At 40.2% G+C, this 22,966-nt stretch overlaps 1 protein-coding gene across 2 annotated transcripts; it reads right to left on the bottom strand.

Annotated features, from left to right (window-relative positions):
• Positions 1-31: 31 nt before the first annotated feature.
• On the bottom strand, positions 32-22,966 carry ATPAF1 (ATP synthase mitochondrial F1 complex assembly factor 1). 2 transcript variants are annotated; one of them, XR_005122882.2, is made up of 10 exons: positions 22,638-22,966; positions 18,712-18,820; positions 15,999-16,049; positions 15,391-15,453; positions 12,171-12,221; positions 10,949-10,996; positions 9,047-9,142; positions 6,915-7,022; positions 2,541-2,890; positions 32-1,128 (listed from the first exon to the last, which is right to left on the bottom strand). XR_005122882.2 is itself a non-coding variant. In XM_037499155.2 (9 exons), exons 1-9 carry the CDS (start codon positions 22,964-22,966, stop codon positions 2,696-2,698), a joined length of 1,050 nt encoding a protein of 349 aa, XP_037355052.1. In that variant the 3' UTR covers positions 35-2,695. The 2 variants fall into 2 exon arrangements, 1 of the variants encoding a protein (XP_037355052.1); XM_037499155.2 differs by having other exon boundaries at positions 35-2,890.

The following is a 22,966-nucleotide window of genomic DNA, read 5'->3' on the forward strand; positions in this document are numbered from 1 at the left end:
ATGTGTGTCACGAGATTCTCTTAAATTCATAGTATTAAATATAGGCACACACACAACAAGATAATGTTTTGGCTAAAATCTATGTCATTTTTTTATTCAACAAACAACTGAGTATCTTCTACGTTCTAGGCCATGTCCTTGACACTGAGAATGGAGATTAATCCTGGCCCTCAAGGAGCTCACAGTCTACTGGGGAAAAGGGACACATAAATAAATAAGTATAATGTAGAGTATGCAGAAGGGACCACTGTGGGAGGCAAAGAGAAAAGGAACACAATCCTAAGGTTAATGTCCACAGGGAAGAAAGATCTGGCTGATGGGGCATTTTTTGTGAGGAATACCTAAGACAATGGTTCTTAGTGTGGCTGGCTCCTTACCTACATCAGAATCAACTGGAGCACATATCAAAATAGATTGCCCAGTGCCTCCTGCAAAAACTGACTCAGCAAATTGAAGGTCTGGGACCTGGCCATGTGCATTTTAAAGTTCTCTAAGCAATTCTACTATGTCTTAGAGCTTGAGAACCTGTGACATAAGGTTTACTCTTTAAACTGGAATCAAGAATGATCGGCACACCTGAAATGCTAACTTGTATTGTTCTTGCTAACTTGTGTTATGGGAGTAGGGAAGATAAAAAGGGGTTGATATTAAACTCTATTATAGTCTATATATATTAATTTAATTCACACAATAATCCTATGAGGTAGATATCATCCCCATTTTTTACAGATGAAGAAACAGAATCAGAGAATTTAAATAATTTGTTCAACACTATAGAGCTAATGAATCCCAATTCAGTTAACTCTTAACTCACTTATCTAAAGCCTATCCACTTCCTATAACAGCATGTACCAGGAGACAAATTCACTGATTAAATGTTGTAATTTTCATTTGGTTCTGTGCCAGATCTTGCTATTGCTATGGTAAAATATAAAGAATAGCCAGATGGTACTTTGATCTTGTTCAGTGTAATTGTCAAAGGATACATCCATCTTTGGCAAAAGAAAATTTAGGGCAAAGCTGGGAGGAATAATAAAATGAGCAGCCAGTTCTTACTTCTTTTCCAATCATTTTCTCACCTCTGGCAGAGGTGTTATGAAAACATACCATGGCTGGAACTGGGTCCATCTGGAGGGAAAAAAGCAAACATAACTGGATACCCACAAAAGCAACTCCATCTGATTTCAAAGATTCCTGCGACTCAATACATCCACACTCAAGTTTCTCAAAAATGAACTGTCAGAGCTAGGGACAGGTCCAGAGTTTACATTAGGAAATAGCTCAGCCTTCAGAGAAACTGTGAAAAATAGCAACTTCTCCAGATTGTTAAACAAATACTATCTGTCTTTCCCTACACATAGACTCCCAAGTACAACAAAATACACAGGTCAGAAAATAATGATAAGTTCAATTCCATTTAAAGAACTTGGGGAGAGGCGCAACCAATAAAAAGTCTCCTGTGATAAAGAAAACCAACCGCAAATATTGGTTAAACTCTTACTCAACATATTCAGTTACCTATAACCAGATCTTAGGCAGGAACTGCAAAGTGGAACATGACAGATTAAGAAAAGGAAATGCACAGTAAAACATGGTTGACACAATACTTGGGACCTCAGGTTCAGAAGGCTGGTGAGTAACCATCACCCTCTTTTATCTCTGAACTTGGAGTTACAATAGGACATGACAAGCCAAACATGAGTTTGCAGTGTTGGAGAGCTCTGTTCTTATTTTTGGCGTTTCAAGCAACTACTGGAATCCAAAGATGAGTTCTGATCAAATTAGTCCACAGCAGTGACACATGGACAGCACACAACTTAGACTTCACTATGTAGTGTAACAAAGATGGTAAACCAGACTTTATTTTATTGCTACATTTTCCCCACACCCAATCTGGGGACATTTGCTTCCACCCACTTTTTTATATAATACTGGCACAACTTTGAGTTGTTTAAAAAAACAAAACAAAACATGCAAATCTAGGTTGATCCTATCCTTACAAAAGTGTTGTTTATTTACACTGCACATATTCACTTAGTTCAAATACACCTCCTTCTAACAGGCAGAGTCAAAGAAGCAGGTGCCATAGACTGTGGTTTAATAAAATACAGGCATTGTACCTGTGTGGTTAACTATACCTGAAATCTACTGCTACTCTAAATCAGCTACACTTTAAAGGCAACTCTAGGGGGCATAGAGGTGAAGTTATAATCCTGATCACAATACCTGGTTGTTCTAGAAGCAAATAGGATATTTGGGTTATACTTTTGGCCAGCCAAGTGGTGCATAGGAAGAATTTACAAAGCCTACAGCTAACTACAGCAGGTCTTCAAGCTTATTATCGTGTCTTAAATTTATGATGAAGAACTAATCATCTGCAAGCTGTGAAGTCAAAAAAAACCAAAATGCAAATGTGTTGTTACACTGTACCATCAAGTCAACCATCTTGTGGATCCTTGGCTTCTCTGGTTAGGAATTTAAACATTTAAAAAAGGAAACTTCAAGTATGCTGGGAGATAATTATCAGAATGTTTGGGTACCTTCATTCCTGAATATCAAGTAATAGGGCTCGCCTCCATGATTAATCCTTAGAGTCTGTTCATTGTAGATGTGGAGCTCCTTCCCCAGAGTTCAGAGGGGTGGGTGCTGTAGATTCTCCAAGGCTGAGCAGACTCTATCAGTAAACCCTTCGGCTTTAGGTTTTATCCTGGTTCTGGACACATTTCAGTTCTGCTCCAAGACCACTTTGCTCCAATTCAGCGATGACAGACATATATTTGAACTCATTTGGTCTGAAGTTAAAGGTTTCCACTAATTCGTAGGTCTCTTTGCGATCAGTAGCATAAAAGAGCTGAACCTGGTTGGCGATACACTGTGCCTCAGCAACACTCTGTAAGATAAAAAGAAGGGTGAGATCTTTCCTAGCACATGGTTGCCAAGTTTGATGTCTGAGTCTTGCAGTGAGCAGGGGCCCTCACCTAAGCGTCGCTGCTTCCAGAAAGCTGCCCTGACTCCTCTATCCCCCATCTTGATTAGATGTCTTTTTTTTTTTTTAAAGATTTATTTATTATTTATTTATACAAGCACTGGGTACAGTCAGAAACACAGGCGGGCGAGAGAATTCACCAGAGCTAGAGCAGAGAGCAGAACAGGCAGAGTGACAAAGTACACTGCTGAGGGGAGCAGCGGGCGGCAGGAGAGGTTTGCACACCATGTGGGCCCCTCGCCCGGCGGGCGGGGATCGAACTGGCGTTGCAGAGGCTGTGGGCAGCTTTGCAACCCAGCACTTAACCGCTGCGCCACGGGGGAGGCCCAATTGATTAGATGTCTTTTTCTAGCATATCCAAGTTACCCAGGCTTAGATCCATCATAGTATTCATCATAACATAATATATTTAAGCATTTTTTTTTTTAAAGATTTATTTATTTATTTATACACGCACTGGGTACAGTCAGAAGCATGGGAGAGTGAGAGAATTCACCAGAGTCAGAGTGGAGAGTAGAGCAGGCAGACTGACGAAACATACTGCTGAGGGGAGCAGCGGGCGGCAGTAGAGGTCTGCGCGCCATGTGGGACCCTCACCCGGAGGCCGGGGATAGAACCGGTGCTGCAGAGGCTGCAGGCAGCTTAGCAGCCCAGCGCTCAACTGCTGCGCCACTGGGGAGGCCCCTATACTTAAGCATTTTTAATCTTTTTTCTCGTCTTCCCTAGTGTGAATTCCTCAAAGTATGTGCTTGTTTTACATCCCTGCACATAGTGACATCTGGTGAATGGTTGCTGAATAAATTAATGCTTATATTTGAAATTTCTCTTTCATTCACTTCTTTAAATAACTGTTGTGTTTCAAGGGTGAGGGGGGAAAAAAAGAGCAGAAGAGCAACAGTAACTACCCAGATCCAAGAACCAGTCTGTGAGTAGTAAGTTATTGACTAACCAGACAAACTCTTGAATAAAACATGTTTCTGGCACCACCTCAGTCAGAAAACTAGTGTCAAAACCAGGTGTGTTTTGTAAAATTTTAGCTTTAAAATTTGTCCACTTTATGACACACTCCACTTTGATGGCACCCACTCTCCCTTTCCTAGAGAGTATGCTATACTGAGCAACTTGCTTGTAACAAAAGGACTATGGTGGAATGATGGAGAATGACTTCTGCTATTAAGTCATAAAAGACATTATAGCTTCTGTCTTGCCATCGTTCTTGAATCACTTGCTCATGAGGACACACATTCAAGTAATCTTAGGAAGAAGCCAATGTGTCAAAGAAAGGCGGTCTCCTACCCATAGCTGTGTGAGTAAAGTCAGAAGTGGATTCTCAAGTTCAATTAACCTTCTGATGACCCAAGTCAACACCCTGACAGTGTTTCATAAGAGACTCAAAGTCAGAATCATTTAGTTACATTGCTCCTGCATTTGTGACCCAGATATTTTGAGGTATTAAATGTTTGTTGTTTTGAATTTTGCAGTAATTGCTTTGTGGCTATTTATAATCCACCAGCAAGGCCCAGGAAAAAGAAGGGTCCACGTTCTCTAAAGCCTAGTAGCAGGTAGTGACCAGACCACTTACTCTGTTACCACAGGAGAGGTGAGCACACACTCAAAACTTGAATTACCTCAAACAACTCTAACTTTTGTTTCCTATATGATTTCCAGTTCCAGTTGGTCAGAAGCACTTTTTCATTGTCCCTGTGTTCAGATGGCCAAAATCAAACCTCAAAAGATATTGGAAAATTCCCACTAAAATGCACTGTCAAAAGTGTGCTGTGTCTAGGTACAGAATGATGGAGACGAGTTTATAAATACCCTATGCTGCTCTCCCTCCATTTCCTCCTGTGGGGCTTTCAGGTCATTTCTTACAAGCAGGCACTAATCTCTGAGACTAGATCTTCAATCAAAAGCCTTTTTCCAAAGTGCTGGCTATTTCAAATTAATAGAATTTTAGAGCTGGAAGGGGCCTCAGAGATCAGCAGTCCTGATTTAATAGGCCTAGAAACCAAAGCAGATGAGGTTCAGGGATAGGCCCAAGGTCATGTGCTAGCAAATGGCAGAGCCAGGACCAGATCTCTGGACTCCCAAGCTGGTACTCCCTCCACTTCATCTGATACTGTGTCTTGTGAGGCAAGATAATTAAGACTGTCAAGGTCAATAACTCTTCATCAAATTTTACTTTTCTTATACTCAAACATGCCTCAAGAACAAATAATTTCTAAAGTGCAATGCTATGATATGAGGCAGATACCACTACTCTTTGAGCCTCTGCCCTGCAGGGATTCTCATAATCAACTTCTACATGAGGCAGAGGATGGTGGAGGTAGAGGTAATTTTAGCTGTGTTCACTCTAAAATAGTGCAGTTCGAACTATAGGGTCTTAGGGGCTTTGTGTAGATGCTTCAGATGCCTTTACCTGTTTCAGCTGTTATATCCTAGGGTTTTACATACCTAGATTTTGCTTGTGTAAAGACTTCTGACTACTAGCTTGAAGACCATTAGCATGGTGGACAGGAAGAGAAGACAGAGGGAGATGTATGCAGCTAGCTGTCTGTCATGGAGGTTATGGAAAGCATACACTCCCCTCCTTATTCACTCCCGTCTGTTCTCTTAATTCTTAGCATTAAGTAGTGGCCTTAAGGCTTTTCTAAGGTCCAAGATAAACATATTAAATCCCCGTGTTGCTCAATAAGTTGGAGATACTTTCTGTAAAGGGATGAAGTTTGTATTTTAGGTTTTATGGGCCCTACAGTCTGATGAAATAACTACTCAACTCTCTGTTATAGAGCTAAAGCAATCATAGATAATAATGCATGGCTGTATTCCACTAACACTTTATTTACAGATACTGATATCTGAATTTCAAGCTTTTCACAGGCCACAAAACATTACCATTCTTTAGTTTCATCCTGCAACCAAATAAAGACGTAGAACACATTCTTAACTCACAGGCCTTCTAAAAACAGATAGTGGATTGGATTTGGCTCAGACTATAGTTTGCTGACTTCTGTCCTAGAAAACAATTTCCTATTTTCTCTTTTCAAATGTCTAACACCTATTTATCTATCCTTGTTCTCAGTTGATGACCTTTGTTTCCGAAGAAATCTGGAGAGAATGTCTATAAGCTACTGTCATTTTTATTCATTTAACTGTATTTGTATCCTTATATCCTGATTTCTCTCCTGTTGTTCTATTTCTAGCAAAGATCAACCCCTCATTCTCAGATTTACCCATTCAAAAATACCATTTCAACAATTTCTCCTGCATTATCAGTACTTCCCTCTCTACTGGATCTTTCCATTAACATACAAATATGATGTTATTTCTCTCATATTTAAAACAAAACAAAAAACACTTTTGTCTTCATGTCTCCCCCTCCACCTAATGCCTTTTTCTCTCTTTTCTTACAGGAGTCGTTTATGCTCACTTTCTAAATTCTTTTCCCATCCTTCCTTAAATGTACCCTAATTATGCTTTTATCCAACCACTCTTCTGAAACTGCTCCCATAAATGTCTTTCATGCTGTGAAATCTAGTAAATTCTCAGTCCTCATCTCATTTGCTTTACCGGCAAGTGAGATTTGGCCAGTTGAGCATTATTTATTCCTTAAAACATTGTATCTTAGCTCTGAGGGCATTCTACTATTTTAGTTCAGCTATTAAAGGAGTTCAAGTGAGATGTAACCAAATGAATTATAAAAAAGCTTTGTTTTTAAAACTTTTGGACTTTTAAATTGCACGTAAGTGATTGAGGATCCATACTAACTTGGTTTGGAGGAGCTTGAGCAAGACAAAATTAATGTCAACTTCAAGTAAGAAATAAGTACATGTAGGTCTCTGGAATTTTACCTCTTGTGGATTTTAGTGGAAGAATAACACCTTCAGGGCCACCAGGTATATCCAAAGAAGTAAAAGTCAATTCTTACCAGAAATGTGGAGTCCATTTCTGCTGTCATGAGCACTATGCCTTTTTCATCCTTAAGTTCAGGGTAGTGATATAAAATCAGTTGGCTGGTTGCAGCATCCCCTCGGGTCTGTAAGGAAGAACACTTATCAAGGCTCAATAAGGTACCACCACAAAATACTGCAATTTCAGAGCAATAGAGAGTCTGGAGGAAATTCTGGCTCTTAACAGCCCCTTGGGTGGCTAGTGAGTGGAGGACTGGTATGTGAGGGGAATGGTCAGGTCTGCCAAAGTACTGTGAAACTGACAGTTTGCATGGTGTTATTTGTGTCTTCAACTGAAAAGGTCTGGCTTTTTTCCCAGAAAATGTTTACAGTAGGCAGTGAATCCTTCATCATGGCCATATATTTAAAAACAAAATGGCACAAGCAGCTACCAAATCAAGTTCTAAAGAAAGCAATATGCCTATGTAATTGCCACTTTTATGGACTAGTGCATTTCACAGTTGAAATCCAGTCCCCTTGGCTGGCTCTGAAGACTGAGCTCTTTTAAGCTGTAGCAAACAGCTGGAGAGTTTGCACATGGGTCAGATTTGTAATGCGCATTTTAAAAATATAATCTGGGTATGGGTACAAGGAAAAGAATAGGAACATCATAATTTCATGAGGAATGGACAGGGCAGTGGTTACCAGACCTCAAGTCCAAACTAGGAAGAAGGCTGGCTTCAAAGCTAAGTCCACCTACAGTGTAGAAACAATCATACATCTAAAAAAGATCTCTGGGTTTTATTTCTAAAATTTCAGGAAGAGTCTTATCAATATCATACTATTGCTAGTTTTTTTTTTTTTTTTAATAGGGAAGATATGTTTATTTTTCTATGTAAATATCTAGGTGTCACTAGGGCAATCTTAAGAACACATTTCTAACATTATACTGATTGTTATACTGATCATTTAGTCATAAATATATTTCTGGATCTTTTCCTTATATTTGTATCTGAATTTCATGAGGGCAGAGAAATACCACAGATCTCCAGGATCTGGCATAGTCCCCAACATATCAGCATGCTGATTAAGTTCACAGGAGTCAATAACCCAGAATCAAGCCCAGCTCTGTTACTTATTAGCAGGGTGAACCAACTTTTCCAAGTCCACTTTATTCTCTGCAAATAGAAATAATAATAGCAACGATCTCATGGGATATTTGCAAAGATTAAGTAACGCTACATATAAAACCTCTGACATGGAGTAAGTACATCAAATATGGGTTATCATAGTATATGCCCAATAAATGATCACTAGCGGAGTTATAAAATAACTAAGTAAAATGTTGCCCTTTCATTCTATTTTCTACTCCCTTTTCCCAACTCCAAAGCCATTATGAAACTAAGGTTAATTTGCCCTCACACCCCTACACCAAAAAAACCCAAACATGTAACTTTCCTTTTAAGGTTTGTTTTATAGCAAAGTTTGAAACTTATATGGAAGAATTCAGATACCACTGATGGAACCAAAAGAGACAAAGGGAGTGGGGGGAGGCTCCACGTTTCTGCCTGCATGGACCACTTCATAACTAACCATCAAATTTTATCAAGCCTCACAGCTCCCTCCTACTTAATTCCCCCAACCCATATTCCTCCATTCTTATAAAAATTCCTGCCCAAAAGAGGTTCTCTTCCTGTCTCCTTGACAGGTGACCTTGCAGTAAACCTCTTTTATTTCTCATAATATTGGCTTTTATATACATTGGCAGTGAGCCCACTGACTGACAGCAACTATACGTTTTTGGGGGGTCAGATTTGACCTCCAAATATAGAATATCAATCACACTTATAATCTGATCTTTAACATTTGGGAATAAAACAAGGAAAAAGAAAGGAAGGAGGTAAGCAAACAACATCATCTATGGGATAGAAACTATGCATCTTACAGAGTTAATAAAACATTTGTAAGACACTGAGCCCTCTTTAAGACTTATAGTTCAGGTTAAAAAGACAACTAACCACTATAGCACCCAACATATAAATTATGACAATTTATTGATGCCACAGCAAATACTACTGGGAGTTAGCAGACACTCTGTGCCCTTGAGCCTTAGTAAGGACTCCTATCAAGGGGTAGGCTTTCCTCCAGGGGACAAACACAAGCCACCTACCTGAATATTTATAAGTGCAGTGAAGTGGAGTTCAGTACCTGTCCATTGTCCTACAAAGAACTCATAACCTTCCCTTCTTGGTAGTGCACACAGAAACTATGGGAAATAAATATGAAAGGAGAGATCAATAAATAAAATCATTTGCTCTATGTCCTATACCTGTATTATTCACTACATTTCTTCAATATTTGATTAAAACTTTAAAAATTATGAAATTCCTATGAGATAATATAAAAAATACTTATATGCTTTCCAACTCACCTAAGACATAAAGCATGAGAGATACAAGTAAAGCTCTCTCATAACCCATCCCAATTACATTCCTATGTGTATTTGTTGCCTGTCACTCCCATCAGGTTTTTATACTTTGAATGTATAGTATATGCATAGTATATGTATATTCACAAGAAAATAAGAAATAGTACTGTTTACATGTTTAAAAATCTCACTTATCAAATCATATGTAATCTTTTGCAATATGCATTTTTCACTTCACGTTAATACTTCTGACAGTTAGCCATGTTGATAAATATAATGTGAATTCATTCATTTCATTGCTGTATGAAATTGCATAGAAATCTACCACAATTCACTCTCCTCTTTTTTAAAAAGATTTACTTATTTATGCATACAAGACTTGGGGTGCAGACCAGAGGTGCTAGGAGTGAGAGGACTCACCAGAGACAGAGTGGGGAGCAGAACAGGGAGATCTACTGAAATACACTGCCGAGGGGAGCAGCAGGTACAATAGGAGAGGTCTGCTGCACCATGCGGGCTAGTTCCCTGGCCGTGGATTGAACTCGTGTGCTGCAGTGGCTGGTGATAGCTTCACCAGCTGAGACTTTTAACCCCTGTCCACCGGGGAGGGGCCTACTCTTCTCTCTCTTTTTTTAAAAATAATATAATCTGGTGCCCCTTTTTTTTTTAAAAAAAGATTTATTTATTTATACAAGAACTGGGGTACAGTCAGAGGTACAGGAAGGCGAGAGATTACACCAGAGACAGTGGGGAGTAGAACTGGCAGAACAACAGGAGAGGTCTGCCACGCCATGTGGGTTTCTCCCTGACTGGCTGGCAATCAAACCTGCGCTACAAAGGCTGTGGACAGCTTCACAGCGCTGCACTCAATTTGTTGCACCTCCAGGGAGGCCCCCTACTCTTCTCTTGATGAACATTTGGATCTTTTTCAATTTCTAAACTTTATAGTGCTAGTGAATTTACTTTTGCTCCAAATAATGTAATCACTTCATATTTTATCATCTGAGGCTGATATTGGAGTGAGGCTCTAGACTAAACACTAAGAAAATACTCGTTTTATGGGCAAGATGTTTATAATTGGGAATGAGTAGAGAAAAGAAGAGTGTCAAAACAAAACAAAATATAAGCAGTGTAATATACATTAGTCATAGAATTGTTTCCTTATTGCCAAATTTTCAGACTCCTTCCATTAATAGTATATTAGATAACTTCTATACCTTATTAGGGGTAAAACTTTTTTTGGAGCTTGATTAAAGTATAATTAAGATGTAATGAATTGCACATATTCAAAGTGTACAATTAGATTAGCTTTGACATGTATACTGTGAAAACACTACCAGAAAATAAAGAATATATCTACTACTTCCAAAAGTCTCCACAGTAATTCATATCTCTCTCCTCAATTGTCCCAAAATAATCACTGACTTGGTTTCTGTCACTACTGGTCAGTCTACACTCTCTTTAATTTTGTATACAGAATTTGTACTTCTTTGGGATTTAGTTTCTTTCATACAGCATATTTACTTTGTGGTCTATACATGTTATTATACATATACACATGTGAGACAGTATGAAGAGATTGGTAGAAAATATCCCGCTTGGCAACATAGATAAGCAACCCTCATGTGACAGCCAGAAACTTACTGTTGGACATGACTGAGCCCGGTTCCAGATCAAATCAAATTTCTCTTTCTGCAGGTTAGAAGAAAGTAAAATTAATTCACAAATAAGAAAACATAAAAGGCCATAATCACATTTAAATTTACCAAGATTGAACTCTCTAGCACTAAAATATAATAAAACAATTTCAAATTCCATCATTTATAAATTCCTCTTTTGACACAGAAGAAAAACCAGATATGTGCTTTGCTGTTCAATTCTAGACAGAATTGTGTTGTTTCAAATCCTCTAGGGGACTCGCCAAGTGTTGGAGGTATAAGGTCACTGAGTATGTCCGAGGGAGAACTAAGAAGGCCTGTTCAATGATTCACCATCAGAAATCTAAAGTATTATGAAAAGTACAGATTCTTTCAGTCATTGAACTCATGAAATACAAGGCTATATATGTATAAGAGGTAGGAAAAAAAGGGCAATATTCTCACAATAACCAAAAGGCTTTACCCTTTTGTCTATATGTTTTCTTTCTTAATTTATACTTACGCATGTAAGCTGAGTATATATTTGTGTACTTGATATAAACTTAACTTAAGCTACTTCCTTTTCAGGGAAAAAGAACTGAAGAAATAGCTGATAGCCCAGTACCTCAAATGCTTTCTTATGGTATAAGTCAGCAGGAGGACAATTAAGTCAGAAACCTGGCTTTCTAGTCAAAGACTTAATGTTCAAGTAGAAATCACTATCTCCAAGACAGGCAATTCAAGAAGGGAAAAACAAAAAAAAAAAAATAAATAAATAAAAAAAAATAAAAAAAATTAAAGGCCACATGCTAAGGGGAAATGCCAGAAAAAAGACTGAGTCAGCTCAGGTGTAGGTCATTTACAGACAGGGAAAGAAGAAAGTTATGCTAGAGACCCTTTCTTAAATTCCAATAGCTTGGTTGGAAAACACCAAAAAGAAATAAAAGATATTAGAAATTGCTTAGCAACATGAACTTATACCATGCTCCCTTGTCAGAGACTGACTCAAAGAGACATTTCTGAACTAGAAAGAAGGAAAACAAGAGCCATAAATACACCATATGGAGCTTCCAATCTTTGGTGCTCAGGGCATAATAAAAACCCTCAGAGCTATAAATGCAAGTTCTCAAGAGGCAATAAACATAGGAAAAGTAAAGGCAACTGCCTACTAAGGTTAGAGCCCTGACCTTCATGCTATAACACTTTCATTTTCCCTCCAAACTACTTACAGGAATAACTGCGAAGACTGTATCTTTTGTTGCAAAATACTGCTGCCAAATCTGTACAAAAAAAGAGAGGGTGTCTGTGACATGTGGGTAATCTTTTCAACCTGTTCCAAGAAATGGTGACAGCTTTCACTGCTCAGAGTAATATGCTACTTGATAAAAGGGAGGAAAACACAACATAATGCTTTTATTACTAATACATGATTACAAAAAAGATTTAATACCACCTACTCTACTAGATGATTAAACTGTAACTCTTAATAACAAATTCCTGCCAGAGAAATGGATTCCATGACCTTGCTAATCATTTTTCCCCAAGAAGGGCCTTGCGTGTAATAGATAATTTCTTTTTTTCACATCTTATTTTCCCCTCTCAAAATCCACACTCCCCAGCCACTGTGGATCTTCTCAGAGCCAGGACATTAATCATTCAGAACCCAGGGTCTGGAGTCAAGCATAACTGGATGCAAATCTCAGCTCCAATCATTTCCTGGCTATGCTATTTCAGGCAAATTGCTAAAACTAAATTACATCCAAAACAATCATTGATAAAATAGCACTAACATCAACCTCATAGAAATGTAAAGATTAGGTAAAATAACATAGGTTTGTATTTAGCACATCATATAACAATGCAAACCAGAGCCCAAGATGCTCTGAGGGCAATAAAGGGACACTTTACGAAATAAGGGAACAAGTACCAGAGGAGATATACCTTGAACAATGATCTGGAGTTAGCCCGGTAAATGGGGAGGCCGGGAAGATAAGCATGCAGGACAGAAGAGAACAGACAAATGCTAAGCAAAGAATGGCAGCATCAGCAAGGCACAGAAGTCAGGGAAGGTACCATAGCTAAAGTGATACCTGAGTTATCTGGTGGTGAAGAATGTTAGAGTTGATTTGAAACCCTTCTAGAGTTGCTTTGTCAACTTACCCATTAAAATATAGGACCCTAGCCAAAGATACTAATTAAATTGTAATACCAACATAGGGTACTAGGACCTGGGCAAAACATTTTATCAATGCAGTCTAGGATTGTTTTGCTTTATTTACTTTTGTATGTCAAAATACTTACTTCTTATTTAAGGACAGCGTATCTTGCTTACTTTCATTGAATTTATATTACTTTAGTTTATGAATTAACACTGAAGTTTATGAGATAGATCGATGTTTCCTAACATAGCTGACCTTGGTTACTCAGAATTATCTTTTTTTCTTTTTTGAAGTTTTATTTATTTATGCATACAAGAGCTTGGGAGTAGGCCAGAGGTGCAGGGGTGGGGAGGTGGTGGTGAGAGGATTTACCAGAGGCAAAGTGGGGAACACAACAGGCAGACTGATTCAAATATATTTTGCTGAGGGGAGCAGCAGGAGAGACAGGAGAAGTCTGCTGTGGCATATGGGTCACCTCCCTGGCTGGGGATCAAACTCGTGCTGCAGTGGCTGTGGATTGCTTCAAAGTGCTAATGTTTAATCGCTTGCACCACCAGGGAGGCCCCTCAAAATTATCTTTTTTTTTTCCCAAAGATTTATTTATTTTTATTCAAGAACTGGGGTACAGGTCAAATGCGTGGGAGGGTCAGAGGATTCACCAGAGATAGAGTGGGGAGCAGAACAGGCAGACAAACCGAAATACACTACTGAGAGGGAACAGTGGGCGAGACAGGAGAGGTCTGCCGCACCATGTGGGTATCTCCCTGGCCGGCCGGGAATTGAACCCGCGCCGCAGAGGCTGCGGACAGCTCCACAGCACTGTGTTCAACCTGCTGTGCCACCGGGGAGGCCCCTCAAAATTCTCTTAATGAACACAAACTTGTATCTAAAATTACAGGTCTAAATGTTATTTGTCATATGATCAGGCCTCTTGGGCCTGGCTTCTCTCCCCCCTAAAGGACACGCTTGGTGTCCACTTTCTACTGGCACTTCTTCTCAAAGGCAAAGTTTGAGGTCTCCTTGAGAGTCTATATAAAACTCTATTAACAGAAGCTATTTTTTATTTCTGTCTTTCCACAAGGCTTAAAACTCCTTGAGTGCAGGGGATTCTCTCATTTGTTTCTGTGTCTGGAAGAGTCTGATATTTAATACATATTCAATATTTGCTGAAATAAATGATAAAATAAAACACTTAAAAAAACTATGGCAAGTGGCACAACTTCATATAAAGGAATATGACGACGCAGAGTCAAACAGACATGGGGTGAGTCCTACCACTACCACTGACCAAGTTACTTAATCTCTTTAAGTTGCAGTTTCTTCAGCACCAACTTTACAAGGTGGTTATGATAGCCTAATGAAATAGTGCATATGAAGCACTAAGTACAGCACATGACACATAGTTGACTGCTTTTATTATTTTACTTTCTCAATATTCCTATAATATAGTTCAAGGACCTCTAAGAAATGCCAAAAGCTTATGATAGTCTAGAGCAAACAGAATCACAGACATGAAAATGTAAAGAGCAATGCAAATCAAGGCATATGGAATGACTGACAGGACAGATCTTGTCTGAGAAGTTTCCTATAACAAAGGAGGACTCTGAATACCAAGGAACATGGGAAGTCACTGAACATTCATGAAGTTACTAACATAATACTTATTTTTATTCATTTATTTGAAAACATAAATATAGCACTTTCTGTGCCATGCATTAGTTTAAGTGTTTTCCACATATTAAGTCATTTAATTCCCCCAAATAATTCTGTAAGTACTATCATTAACTTTACTTTACAGAAAGGGAAACTAATGCCCAGAAAGGTTAACTAACTTATCAAAGTCATTCAGCCAGTAAGTAGCAGAGCTACTTAAAACTGGCAGTTTGGTTTTAGGGTCTGTGTTCTGAAATACACTATTTTCTCCATATGAAAGCATGAAGAGGAGTCAGCTGGTAAGGATATCACAGGGGAAGAGGGAGTGGGCAAAATAAGAGCAGGGAAACGTATTTAGAAAAGCAGTACACTAACCCAGGTACAGAGCAGTGATATTTAAAAAAAATGTGGGCAACAGGAATGAAAGACAAAGTGAGAATGTGAGATGATTAGATATAAGAAGTGAAAACAAGAAAAAGTTTTCTTATGTCACTATTTTCACCACTTTTGCTTTCTGTGGCTACCTTTCATTTTGGGTAGAAAGAAGTGTCAAGAAATACAGGCTCCTTTCTGCTTTCAGATTTGGTTCACAGAGTACACTTTTTCATAAAGTATGCCGCCCATTTTCATTCATTACCTGTTTTATTTCTTCTCCAGTTTTGTCTTTCACCATCTCAATGTTAAAGATTGAACTGAGAGTCTGAATAAGAACATAAAAGGCAATTAACTGTCACAATTAAAAAATGAAACAATAGCACTCTGTAAGTCTTGTGGGAAGCAACATTTCAGGACCATGAAGCAGGTTCTGAATGAACAAAAATAAGGAAACCAGCTTGCTCAGAGGAGTTCCCAAGCCCACGCAGGTCCTCACAGTTCTGTTCCCCAGAGAGTCTCTATGTCACCAGGTACTTCTGGTTATTACTTTCAATTTAACTTCTGTTCTACAAGGGGTGGATTCTTATTTGCAAATTCAGTGACAAATGTTTTTATCTCATTTTTAAAAAACTACTTTCTATAGAAAGGAAGGGCATGACTGCATATTCTTCACACTTTCTCTGGCACATTCAGGACCAATACTATTCTAGGAGTCCTATCAAGACACAAATATTCACAGAAATATTTCTCATTGCTATAGTGGGAAAATCACCTTACACAAAATCACTGAAATATGGTATGTTCAAATTTGCAGCCTCTGGTTACAGACATTTCATGACTTCAGATTTGGATATTGAATTAGAAACCTACCTTATCTTTAGTGAATCCTCTGCTCACAGACTGTTTCCCCAAAGCGTCTGCCTGAAATACATGAGATAGGATATTAATCTATTACTTTCTCTTAACAAAAAGCCCACCTATTTAGGTGCGGTGCTCAGTATCTCATTAAAAATTGCTTGTGGGCTGTTCTAAGCCTCCCACTCAATTTCTTAGTTTGAGACCATGTCTTTCAGAGGGAAGGAGGACAATCTACACCTGGGATTCTGTGACTTTTCTGCATAAACTCTCCTTTCACTACTCTGTGCCAAACCTGTCATAAATGATACCATAGAATTCAGACCCATAAACAAGACAAAAATTTGGTATAGAAAAACTTGCTGGACATACTCAGATCTCTTTGGTCACATTCCTTTTGCAATGGCGGCACCCTAATGGGAGCTGTCCAAAAAGGAGAATTTCATTTTCATAACACTCACTTTCAGGCATTTTCATGGAAACAAAAGAAATCCTCCATTTACACAGCTGCCTTCCACTTTTCGATCACTAATACTGGGTTAGTCTTTCCCCTACAATGTCCCTCTAATCCAGTCTTCACTTCCATTTGCACTTATGGAAATAGTAAACTTTAGCTTCAAGTGTAAGCTTACGGCATTTTATCTAATCTAAGACACCACTGATCTTAAGGTGTATCATTAGTTTATGTATCAGAAAACGATGCCAATTAAATATTAACGTAATACTTTCACATAGCATCAATTTTAAGTCAATTTTGGACATGTTAAAAGGTTTTAAAAATGTGGACTTTAGAAACAAAGAAATAAAGTAGTTAAAATACAGTTGAACCTATATGCCAAAGTCTCAAGAGCAAAGTATTTCACAAAAAATTTAACTGGATACTTTACTCCTCCCCTACAGATGTACCGTGGGGACAATATTTTTGTTGTCACAATAATAAAATGGATGTATGCATTTATAGATGGGGTAGGGGTGCCAAATAAGCTATAATTTTGCAGATGAGTTCTCATAATGAAGACTATTCTCTCATCTTACACCACTTTTCAATGTTTGGCAAGACATCCTTATAGGTACAAAACCTTTTTTATACTTACCTAGGTCCAGAATCTAATTTGGCTTTGCTTTTATAACATGGCTTTAATAAACACCGAATTTTTCAGAAAGGCAACTATTATGTACTGAGAGAAGATGATACATTGTGGAATCTCATGTGGGCTGCTGCTAACACTGGGTTTGAGAGTTTCTAAACTCACCAATACAATATCCCTGCTCTAGTCAGCACTTGCTGCTTATAAGTTCATGGTGATTTCACATACAGGTGAAAGCATCTGATGACAGCATTAGCTCTCCCAGTGTAATTGTGCCCCAGAATTTACATAAAAACTATGTGTCTTATTATGAACATTGATATTTTCCCTCTGAAATTATGTGTGACGGTGGGTTATAATGTCTACATTTCATTTCAATGTGGGAAAAGGAAAAAAAAAAAACATAACATTTTTTGTAAAAAGTTGATGGTGGATCATTCTGACTCAAAGAAAAGGTTTTGGGAATGGACAGTATGGGTGAGCCATGCTCTTCCATCTAGCTAGATAAGAAAGATAGTAAGTGACCATGAAGCCAGGAATTGCCATAATTCAAATTATGTATCTTGTCATTATGAAGTTAAATGTTCTGATTCTGTTTACATAAAGAGGCAAAGAGCTTTCCCATGTAATATTGGAAGTTTATAATACAATAATATTTCCAAGGTTCCAATATATGCAACCTTGACACTATAAATGTTTATAAGAAATTATACTTGTTAAAAATATTTTATAGAGGTGTTTGTAAAGTTGTAACTATGTTTATCATAGGAGGTTGAATTTGCTCCCCAATCTTGTAATGATTTAGCCCACTGACTACAGATCTTGTTAAGTAACTCAACCAGTTAATTCAAGTCTGAGTGGATTCTCTTAAAATTTAGGATATCTAAGGCAAAAATTATTCTCCAATATAAAATAAACATTTCTCATTTTAACACACAGCTTAGGATTCTAATTTTTCACTATAACTCCTTATTTTAGGCCCACCCAGCCCACACCTGGATCACTGCCTATTCTTCATGCTTCTTTCTTGACTCTCCCATTCCAATATGTTCTAGAAACCACCTAAGATTAGTATCTTTCAAACCACAGTTTATGAAGTCAATTTAGTTGATTGTGGCCAAAGTCTTTTTAAAAATGGGGAGGGGGGTCAATGCACTTGCACTGATTTGTAAAAATTTTCAGTTGTAATCATACACCCACACTGAAGTATGAAGTGAAATATCTTTCTTACTATGGGTTGGGGTCAAAAAGTTTGAAAAATACTGCATTTAGACTGATCATCTTTTACACACCTTTCAATCTGCTTTCCCCCCCGTTTTGATTCTTATTTAAGTATAATGACAGCTAACATGTATTAAGCACTTATTTCCCTCATCCCTACTGTCAAGTGCCATGTGTACTTTGCCTTGACCACTCAACTGCACCTCCTGTGAGAAGGGACGACCCTTTTAATCTCTGAATAGCTCCACATGGCCACAGTATTTTACCAGAGAGAGCAGGATATGGATGGAGACCAAGCTGAGAAGAGAGTGGCTAGATATGTTCATCTAGCTGACTCATCAATGAGCCCACTTCCAGAAGGGCCAGGGGGTGCAGTGTAGAGCACTGGTGAGTCAGTGACACAAAATGGCAGGTCTTACCTTCTGTTCCACACTTCTGATAAAATCACCTTGCCTGGAGTGCCCCACTGGCTGCTTCCGAAATTCACTGCGCTTCTCCAGTCGTGACTCAAAAGCAGCTGGGTCAGATCTGATCAAAGGTAAAACAAAGGTTAAACTGCTTGGGTCTTTTCGGATTTTGAAATAGCAAAACATGTTCCACTTCCAGAAAGAGAAGACACAGGCATTCAGAAACTGAGATTTGCCTTCAGCTAGTTAGGCCTGAGCATAGACCTACAAATCAAGAAAGCGGAAAAAGAAATCCTTATTCAACCACTGTAACATTTTCCTCTTGCATTTTTTCTCTATGGTGACAGAGGGCTTCATCCCTCAGGCACTTACTCTCTGGACACTTAGTTCAAATCCTCAGATTGGAAGGGTACTTTGAGGTCTCCTGTGGGTTACTGCCTCAGGCAGGAATCCTAGGTGTCAAGCTTTCACTTGCACACACCTAGTTCTAAGACACTTCCTCCTCCCCAAACACCACCCTCTCCCAGCAAGTTAAACCTCTGTTTATTCAGAGCCAAGTGATTCAGAGGCTTCAGGAAACCTATTTTGCAGAAGACTTAGCACCTAAGCATCTCTCAGACCCTCTCTCCAGAAAACGTACTCCAGTAGATGGAACATCAGAATTCATCCTTTTATGCCAAAATAGGGTTGGTCTTCAAGTCTGAAGTCCAGGTTGGGGGTGTGTTTTTTAAGAATGTGTCAGACTGTGTAGCCAGTGATATGATACTTTGATGAGGACATCATCCAGGGAATCCAGTTCCTCAACTATGAGACCTGTAGAGTCGTGGGTGAGGTCTGCAGGATCCAAGGACACCCTGGTCACCTCTCGGGTGGAGTCTGTCCTGATCAAGCACTGTAGGTAGTCCCTTTTCCACAAAACTCATTTCTAGAGAGAACATCAAATACTACTTCCTTCACTGCTATGCACAGGGGCACATCTTTCTCCCCTCCAGGCTGATCAGCAGTGCCCTGACTAGCGAAGAGTCAAACCAGGGGTACTGTGTAGCAGGGGTGGTGCCTGCCTGGCCAGGACTGCGGGCACCAGGACCAGGTCAGTGGCTAGAGTCACATCTGGGTCTACAAAGGTGAGCAGATGGAGAGGGCAACGGGTGGCCTAGGCAATATAGCCCATATACTCACACCTTGGGCATCTTTTATTATTAAAAACATCCGTAGACTATATCTCTCTCTCTGTAACTTACATCCTCAGGAATAAGAGGATTGTGAATTCCTTTTATTACATAAGAGGTATAATTTTTTTTTATATGTGTACTTGAAAAATCACTCTTAGGCCACGCCCTAAATTTCTTTTTTCTAGGTTAAATTTCCCATTTTATCTAGTCTTTCTTCATAGATGTGATTTGTGATCTTTCCTCACAGTGGACCTGATCTCTGGGCACCCTCTAGTTTTTCTACACTACAGATATAGTGAGCCTGGAGCTAGATTAAATCCTCCCAATTTACCAAAGTAGAGTGTGATGCAAAAACCCAGAGAACGGACCACAAGGGGGTTAGCAGGGCACAAAGCCTTTTTGTTGTTGGCGTATACTGAACTTGTGCTAGTCCCCCAAGAGGCCAGGTTTCAGTGAGTATGCCCCAGCACTAACCAATCAGGACTGTAAATTCCCTAAAATTATGTCACGAGGGTAGGTAAACTGGATGATAGATGGGAACTAGAATTCTGGTGATGAACATAAGGTCGTATATACAGACGCTCAGTTAAAAGGCTATAATTGAAACCTAATATTATAAACCATTCTCCTTCCCCAACCCTGTCTCCAAAAAAAAAAAAAAAAAAAAAGAATCTTATGATATCCTATCTGTTAGGTTATGGGCCCTAAGGACAGGCCCTCTCCTTTAACTTGGCCCAAGTTCTACTGACCCTTTTTTGGCCTCACTTTCCTATTCCCCTTTCCATTTTCCTCTACCTCAACTTCACCTTCTTTTTCTTTTGTAACCACAAAGCTTTCCCTCCCATCTCCCTGATACTTGTCTCGTATCAGCTTATCATCTCCTCTCTCCTTTTCATTGAGTTAACAACTTATTGTCTCTTGCCTGCTGGTTACTTTGCTGGGCTCTGGAGGTACAGAAGTAAGTACAGTACCTACATCAAGATGCTTACTATCCAGTGGGAGACATGTATGTAAGTACATTAGAATATGTAATGTAGAGGGCCTCCCCGGTGGCACAGCGGTTGAGCGCTGGGTTGCGAAGCTGCCCGCAGCCTCTGTGGCACTGGTTTGATCCCCGGCTGCTCCCCGGCCACCGAGGAGGGTCCCGTATGGCGCACAGACCTCTCTTGCAGTGCCCGCTGCTCCCCTCAGCAGTGTACTTCGGTCCTTCTGCCTGCTCTGCTCCCCACTCTGGCTCTGGTGAATTCTCTCGCCCTCCCATGCTTCTGACTGTACCCGGTGCTTGTATAAACAAACAAACAAACAAATAAATAAATCTTTAAAAAAAAATATGTAATGTAGAGATTATGGTGGAAATTTGCTCATATGTTCCCAAAAGGTTGAACTAGCTTCATGCCTCGTACCATTGCTGCTGCAGCTGCTCCTCCCTTTATCTGGAACACTCACCCCCAACCCCATTCCTTAATTCCTTTGTGCCAGACCACAGAGCTCAAAGGAGTTTTGGTAATAAAGCCAGAGACTGGCAGGTACTAGAGCATGAGGGTGTTGTGTAGAACACTAAAATGGACATTGTCCAAAGCCAGTGAGTTGCTCCTGTATCAGGAGATAAAGACTGTAAATGTTAATGGGAATCATCTTGTGGGAAGGAGTATAATACCAGCTCATGAATAAGAATGAATGAGAGCTGATGAAGGACAATACTTCAAATACATTTCTGTGAAAGGGATCAGACGCTGTAGGGTAATGTAAGTAAAAAAAAAGTTTTTAGATGACAAATACTTGAGTATATCTGAATACTGTTAGGAGGGTAAAAATATTCACTTATTCCATCATTCTTTCAAAAAGAGATGAAAGATCATTCCAAAACAGCAGTGAGATGGTGTGGAGTGGAGGGGTCCAATGCTGGAATTGGGGAAGTCTAGCAGGAAGATGCTCTTAATAGTCCAGCCAAAGATGGATGTGTAAATGAAGTCTGTGGAAGCAGAGGTGAGACAGAATTCAAAGAACGTACAGTGTTCATAAGGCAACTGCCTGCCTTCCTTGCCAAGCTCTCTCCCAGTCCCCTTTAACTTTCAACTTTGGTCTTCTTCAGCTCATCCCACTTCAACTCTACAGACTTACCCATGGCCCTGGTGACCCACATCAACCCCTCTAATCTCTAGATCCTTCCCTTTGGAAGCTGAGGAGCAGTGTGGGAGTCAGATGAATGCCAACCAGTTGTGTGCGACTTTTGTTAGTTTTCTCACTCTCTGACCCTCCAATTTCCTCATCTTAATGCCAGGGTTCAACTGATGATCCCTTCCCACCCCCAATCTCCTTTCCTTACAGTTAGAACCCTCAGCCAGGAAACTCAACGAGTTCTAGGCCAGGCCTCAGCTGACTCAATATGTGACTGTGAGCAAGTCGAGTCTCTTCTCTGGACGCCTCCATTTCTATCATAAGGACAGTAGTCTCTGACCCGCCTGCCTCATAAAGGCTGTCATAAAGAGACCACCTCACAGGATGGAGAACTCAAGCCCAGAGCCGACTGGGCACCTGGGAAAAAGGGGCTGGGCTTTGCAGAGAAGCCCAGCTCTGACACTAGCTGTGTGACCTGAAGCAAGTGACCCAGCCTCTCCGAGCCCAGACACCCCATCTGTAGAGTGGGCCAGTACCAGCGTCCACCTCGCAGGACTCTGCTAAGGACTCAAGCGCCACATACACCAGAAGCTCGGGCCGCATGCCACCCCTCCTCCCTGGCCGCCGCCGGCTGGCCGGGCCCCGCACCTGCGCAGCTGCTGGATCTTGTCGCGGTAGCGGTCGTAGAAGGGGTTGGCCTCGAGCTCGGCCTGGACCCTATTGGCGTCGGCGCCCCCCGGGGGCTGGCCCGAGGTGGGGCGCACCGGGAACACACGCAGCTGAGCCGGTGACACGAGCCCCAGGCCCAGGGCACGGCTCCGCACCGCGCACAGTCCCCGGTAGAGGCCGGCCACCTGCAGCACTGCCGGGCCCGCGCCGCCCGCCGCCGCCACCACGGCGGCAGCCATGCTCGCCCCCACCTCCTCCTCCTCCTCAGGCACGTCGACCTCGGCCCGCGGCCCGCGCGTCCGCTCCAT

This window comes from Talpa occidentalis, unplaced genomic scaffold, assembly GCF_014898055.3.
Source record: "Talpa occidentalis isolate TD23 unplaced genomic scaffold, MPIMG_talOcc4v2.1 talOcc4.9, whole genome shotgun sequence".
NCBI lineage: Eukaryota > Metazoa > Chordata > Mammalia > Eulipotyphla > Talpidae > Talpa > Talpa occidentalis.

Coding starts and splice junctions, on each gene's coding strand:
- ATPAF1 (XM_037499155.2), bottom strand. CDS start 22,966: ATGGAGCGGACGCGCGGGCCGCGGGCCGAGGTCGACGTGCCTGAGGAG. Junction 16,050..18,711: donor TCAGAAGTGTGGAACAGAAG/GTAAGACCTGCC, acceptor CATGTATTTCAG/GCAGACGCTTTGGGGAAACA. Junction 12,222..15,390: donor CTGGAGAAGAAATAAAACAG/GTAATGAATGAA, acceptor TTTTTTGTACAG/ATTTGGCAGCAGTATTTTGC.